The sequence below is a fragment of the Melanaphis sacchari genome, unplaced genomic scaffold (assembly GCF_002803265.2).
Source record: "Melanaphis sacchari strain LSU unplaced genomic scaffold, SCAv2.0 Contig415_pilon_pilon, whole genome shotgun sequence".
NCBI classification, from domain to species: Eukaryota; Metazoa; Arthropoda; class Insecta; order Hemiptera; family Aphididae; genus Melanaphis; species Melanaphis sacchari.
The window spans coordinates 3,997-10,625 of NW_020271266.1; the positions used below are offsets into that span (position 1 = coordinate 3,997).

The following is a 6,629-nucleotide window of genomic DNA, read 5'->3' on the forward strand; positions in this document are numbered from 1 at the left end:
AAAATCCTATCTATCAGACCGTTTTTTCATTATTTGTCTTAAAAACAGTTACTTAATATGTCACCCTTAAAAAGCAGGTGTTCCACAAAGAAGCGACATCGCCCCTTTTTTATACTCCGCGTTTACCCATGATATTCCAAAAATTTTTTACACATTCATTGGCACACACGCTGACAAAACTCTAATATCGGTGTCACATCGCAGTCTATAGATTGCTAGCTTACGGATCCAAAATCACCTTAATATGATCAACTTATGGACAAATAATTGGAAAATAAAAATAAGCAAAAACAAATCAACTCACGTAAAGCCGGGTTTACACGTAACAATAAATCGTTACGATGTGATTGACAATTTTTATTGTACCAATTAATCGAAATAGTGAATATTGTTTACACACTACAATTTCTTGTCCAATATTCTTTGTCGACCACGGTTCATCACAACTCAGTTTTAGCTTTCACCATGGAGGAAGTACTGTTGTGGTCGTTATATCTAGTTTGTTTAGCGAAAAAAGCAAAACAGTCGCGAAGACCAAGAAGAAAGTGGAGTCGCGAATGGTTGCTGAAGAAAAGGGAATTTTCGCATGTAAACTTATTGCGAGAATTACGAAATGAACCCAATGACTGGCGAAATTATTTGAGAATGGATGAAGAGACTTATGTTGAATTGTTAAAGTTAGTTTCTCCGTTTATCGTGAAAAAAGACACTGTTATGAGAAAATCCATATCTCCACACGAGAGACTCTCAGCTACCTTACGATTCCTTGCTACCGGAAGAAGCTTTAAGGACATGGAATTTTCAACTGCCATTTCTAAACCAGCTCTCTGCAAAATAATTCCGGAAACCTGTGAGGCTATCTACAAAGTATTAAAAAAATACATACAGGTATGTTCACTAATTTTTTTTTTATTTACTTTTAAACCATAGACAATACAAACATTATAATTTATAATCAAATGTAATAGGTACAATATAAATTGAATAATTATAGAATATGTTTTACACGTGAAAATGCCCTTTTACTAAATGAATTTTGAAAAGAAACTAGAAACATTGTTTTCCATTGATTGGTTGAGATCTGTGTTTATCGTTTTACTTGAACTTGGCATATAGTTTGAATAAATGAGTGGCTGAATTTCGGGCTGTTGAGATTCTGGTTGCTGAATATTTGGTTGTTTAAAATTGGCTTGTTCTGGTTCGTTTGTATGAGAGATTGGTGGTGTCGCATTAGAGAGATGTTGAGCATTTGGAATTGTCATATTAGAGAGATGTTGAGAGTTTGGCAGTTGATGCTCAAATATTCGAGGTATATATGTAGGATGGTAAAGTTGAGGATTAAATTGTAGCAAGTCATTAGTTTCGAATGTATGGTGTGGTTGACTGTTCATTACTTTAAAATCTTTAGTGAGTGCCTCAAGCTCCCCCTCAAAAATCACGTCATTTATGAGTTTTCGAGCATATACGGCCTGGTTTCCTTTGAGGGAACGTAGCTTGTGGGCTATATACTTTCCGTAGGCTTCAAATTCATCATCGGGACGAATAGCTTTTAGTTGTTGTCCCGCTAGCTGCATCACCTCATCTGTCGGAGTTAGTTTCTTTTTCCGCTTTGACTGCTGTCCGATAGGTGATGGTGTCACACTTCGTGATGTAGTTGATCTATCATCACCTGATGTTGGCACAACTGATGTGGTGACATCTCGTTGGTAGGAATGGTCTAAATCCGTAGATTCAGAATCTTCCTGAAATATAATAGAGCATATATTTTTAGTTGCTTTAAAAAGTATAAGAATGTACTAAGGTAGACACAACAATTTTTGTTAATTTTGTAGAAATTTAAACATCAAAATTTTAATTTTAAATAATTAAAAAAATTATGCATAGTATCTTTGATACTTTTCAACTGCTTTTGCAACAATATATCAAAAACCTTGTATTAACTTTTCAAGTTTTTTGAACGAATCAAATTTTATTGACATTCATAGAAAAAAAAAACTATAACTATTTAAAACTGAAGATGTCCATAAACAGCTTAAGACAAGTCAAAATATTTTAAAAATTGTATGATGTATAGAGAATGCTAATATAAACATTCAGTAAAAATTTCATGTGTCTACGATCATTTGTTTTAAATCGATTTTGCGTAAAAATTCCCGTTTTCCTAATTTTTTTTTTTTGTTTTTACCGGTGCATATTATGGAACTACTGGAAGTTTTTTTATTTTTGACCCCCCAAAGTACCAACTAGTACTAGATTCACTTTCCTATATCAGAAAAGATACGGTTGAAACACATACACACACATCGCTCTGCTCAGAATCTAAAGAAACTTTTTTTATTCCAGTGTCCTAAAACAGCAAATGAGTGGATGAAAATCGCTTCAGATTTTGAAGAGAAGTGGCAATTTCCTCATTGTTTGGGTGCGATCGATGGCAAACATGTCCAGATCATTCCACCAAAGAATAGTGGTTCCAAATACTACAACTACAAAAAGACACATAGTATAGTTTTAATGGCTATTGCAAACGCTCACTGCGAATTTATATATTGTGACGTAGGAACGAACGGTAGAATATCTGACGGAGGTGTGATAAATAACACTATTTTCTACGAACGACTTGTAAATAACCAATTGGATATTCCTGCACCTGAACCAGTAAGCTTCGATCTTGACCTGGAATATGTTTTTGTGGGGGATGATGCTTTTGCGATGCGACCTGATCTTATTAAGCCTTACAGTCGAGTTTCACTTAATAATGAGAGAAGAATATGTAACTATCGAATATCGAGAGCACGGCGAGTGGTTGAGAACAGTTTTGGAATTTTAACATCAAGATTTCGTATTTTTAACAATGCAATTAATTTACAAGTGAAAACTATTGAATCAGTAGTTCTCGCATGCTGTGCCTTGCACAATTTACTACGCAAAAAATCAGTTTCCTACACCTCTCTTGAATGTTTTGATCACGAAAATACTATGGATGGTACTATTCAACTAGGTGCAAGGTGTAATCCCGATATATTACACAACCTCGAACGACGTTCAGGAGGTCAAGTTTTAGAAAGAGCAAAAATTATCAGAGAAAAATTCTGTACATATTTCAACGGTGAGGGGTCTGTTCCTTGGCAAGAAAAAAGTGCATGGAACGTTTGAAATTTATAGTTCTTGAAAAAAGCTTATCATATGTTAATTATATTAGTATGCTTACTATATTGCTTGTAAGAATTTAGTTTTATAGCGATTTTTTCACTTTACTAGATTACAGACAATTCATTTGAACACTAGTTATCATTAATTCATTAATACATAGTAAAGTATAATATTATACTATATAACATTTAGATAAAATTATTAATAATTATTGTTCATTATTATTATTAATTATTAAGATAATTTTACTATAAATAAAAAATAATTTGACTTACAATATATTGTTGTGTTTCTTTGTCCTCGTCATCCATTGTGTTCCTAGTAGATCTTACAGAGTCCCGGTCGTTCAAAAAATGCAGAAGGTCGAAATACCACAAACTAGGTTTATAAATTTCATCCGCTCCAGCCCCAGATTTTAACGAATTATTAACTTTTGATAGTTCTTTCTTATAAACCGTACGCAACGCATTAATTTTTTTCACAACAGTGTTTCTGTCTGCCGAAGGATCAAACTCTTTGTACTTTTTAACCATCTCTTCATAAGCAACGGCCAATGCAAACTAAATCAAATTGTAGCAATAAATTGTTGCTACATGTTTACATTTTCCAACTTATCGTTACGATTTGCAGAAATTGATGCCGCTCGGCATCAATCATCCGATCTAATTCCAATTCCAATAAATCGTTACTATGTCCTATTTATACACAACGATAAATCGAAACAATTTGATCGTTACGTTAAATAGCTGGAATTTATTGTTACGTGTAAACCCGGCTTAACATTCACTTAACGAAACTGTGACTGCCCTCCAATTACAATCTATCGAAACCACAGCTTGGTTTCGCTAGTCATCAGCGGTGGTTCTCGGGCTTGGTACTGCCAGGGCGGAACGTCCGCTACCAACACCGGTCGACAGCGCGGCATACGGGGTTGAACTCCGTATGCGTCCGCTACAGACCCAGGCGTTTGCCTGATCCGGAGGGCGGCGGAAACGTCGTTCCACGGGCGTGAAGGCCTAGGTCAACCCGTGGCGCGGTTAGGTTAGGTTAGGTAGCGTGGCGCGGTCTCTTGGGAGCCAATTCGTCGACTTCTGGGGAGACAATGCTCCCGCCAGTATCGCTCTCCTCTGAAGCCACGTGAATGATGTAGTCGCCTGGTAGGTGCCGGGCCGCCTTGACCACTGTGGATCCTGGTTGACCGTCTCCGGTAGGCGGCGTCCCCGGTCTCGCTTCGGCGCGGCCCCTGGTGGACCGATATCAAGGTTAGTGTGGTTTCGATGAGGGCGCCGGTAGATTGGCACCTGTACCGATAGATCGGGGCTTCCTCGTAGTGGTAGATGTAAACGACGCGACCCTTAGGTCGTGGCGGCTAACACCTATTCAACTCCAACCGACGGCCCCACAGAGAGGTGGCGGCTATGCGCTCGTAACGGTAGCTTCTGAAGGTAAAATAGTGGTATATATGCTAGCTTTAATGGTAGCAGGCAACGGTGTCAGCCAATGTCCACTCACCGAAACGAAATTTGACCATGGCGAAAATCGACGGTAACAAACGAGGGTCGGAAGCCCGACCGCGGAGGTTACGACCGCCGCGGGACGCGAAGAGCGTCGAGGCGAACCCATTCCCACGCAGCCTTTTGGGGGCAGCGAGGATGCGGCTTGCGACTCGAGAATTTAGTGGGACTACCCGGTGTCGCGCTGTCGGGTTTTTCTCTTTAACAGCGCCGGGAGACCTCACTACGGTTCGCCTCTCGGAGGCCGGACTCGTCCGACCCCCTACTGGGGCAAATCGTACCGATGGGGGAGTACCGGAGGCTTGATGAGACATGACAAGACTTGCGGGGAACCGATGCGCGACAGCGGCCGCGCCACCGCGCTCGCGGGGGGTCGCTGTGGAGTGCACTGGAGAAATCGTTGTTTAGGGGGACCCGGGAATCCGAGGACACCGCCGCCAGAAGAGGGCGGAGACGCGCTGACGGAATAAATCTGCGGGACATGGTCACGACCGAGGACGGTCCTGGACTTAACAACCTGGGGACCCATAAAAACGACCCCGCATTCTGGAGTTGGTCAAATAGGAGATTTAGACTGGGGCCTATGCTTAAGTGGCCGGGCCTGAGGGTCCTCCAAGAAGTTGGACGGAAACTGTATCTGACCTTAGCTAGTTGGCCCAAATGCGGGTAATTCACTGACACGGTTGCCCGGCCCGGTTAGGTTAACCCCCCGGTTGAGAATCGCTGCTATAGATCGCAGCTCACTGCAGTATCGCACCCCCCGGTTGAGAATCGCTGCTATAGATCGCAGCTCACTGCAGTATAAACTAGTCTGCACGGCAAGTGGCGGATGCCGCTATGTAGCGCTATAATCGCGTTACTGTTTCTGGCGGATTTCTCACCGATCGCTAGTATCGTAGCCGTATCGTCATTGTCGCCGACCACCGTAGTCGTAGCACTTAATCGTCAACCACTGTCGCGTGTCATCTCGTGACTCTCACAATATTTAAAAAAAATATGATCATCGTCGATCACTATCATTGATCACCATAGGCCGAATACCGACTCACGAGGTGTGCTTGCAACCTTCCGAAAGAAGGGTGGCGGGTGCACGGTGGGCCTGGTTGAAATTCTAGACTTACTGCTCAACACCTTAATTTATCCGGATACGATCGACTATGTAACCGAAGAGCACAAACGACTTCGCAAGGAGACGGGAGTGCGACTAGGGGAAACTGAAGAAACGGTCTGGAGTGGAGAAAGGGAGAGCAACCACTGTGAGGAATTTTCTCAGGAGGAAGTGAAAAAGGCGATTTGGCGCATGGGACAGGACAAGGCCCCTGGGGAGGATGGTCTAACAGCCAGAATCCTTAGAGTGGCTTTCCCAGTGATGGGGAAATACTGACCACTCTTTTCAACGAGTGTTGGAGAAGGGCCCGTTTTCCGAAAGGGTGGAAGCATGCTGTGGTGGTACCACTATTGAAAAATCGTGACAAGGATAGATCTGACCCAAAGTCATATCGCCCGATCAGTCTACTTCCGGTGCTGTCAAAGGCACTGGAGTACCTGATATGCGTGAGACTGAGGGAAAAGATTGGTTCAAGTATGAACGACAATCAATACGGTTTTAGAGCGTACAAATCAACAACCGATGCAATATTGAGAATGAGGGAATGGACCGAAAGTCGGGCAGAGAAGTACGTTCTTGGAGTGTTCTTGGACATTTCTGGAGCGTTCGACAATGCTTGGTGGCCGGCAATATTGCATCATTTGAAAAGGTTGGGAGCCACTGATAGGTTGTGTGAGATAACACGGGATTATCTAAGGGGAAGATACGCCAGTATCACTGTGCCGACGGGGAGAAGCCAGGTTAGGCTGTCCAAGGGTTGTCCTCAAGGATCTCAGTTCGGACCAGAACTCTGGAACATTTTGATGGACTCTTTATTGAGTCTTGACGAATCGGAAGGAGAACTACCCATCGGTTAC

The 6,629-nt window shown here is 42.0% G+C and overlaps 1 protein-coding gene across 1 annotated transcript; it reads left to right on the forward strand.

Annotated features, from left to right (window-relative positions):
• The first annotated feature begins 311 nt into the window (after positions 1-311).
• On the forward strand, positions 312-3,280 carry LOC112597428 (protein ANTAGONIST OF LIKE HETEROCHROMATIN PROTEIN 1-like). Its single transcript, XM_025343474.1, has 2 exons — positions 312-888; positions 2,344-3,280. Exons 1-2 carry the CDS (start codon positions 466-468, stop codon positions 3,151-3,153), a joined length of 1,233 nt encoding a protein of 410 aa, XP_025199259.1. The 5' UTR covers positions 312-465; the 3' UTR covers positions 3,154-3,280.
• The last annotated feature ends 3,349 nt before the right edge of the window (positions 3,281-6,629 follow it).

Bases quoted from the DNA above. Each gene is read 5' to 3' on its own strand.
- LOC112597428 (XM_025343474.1), top strand. From the start codon at position 466: ATGGAGGAAGTACTGTTGTGGTCGTTATATCTAGTTTGTTTAGCGAAA. The intron at 889-2,343 runs GTATGTTCACTA...TTTTTATTCCAG, and splicing joins TATTAAAAAAATACATACAG to TGTCCTAAAACAGCAAATGA.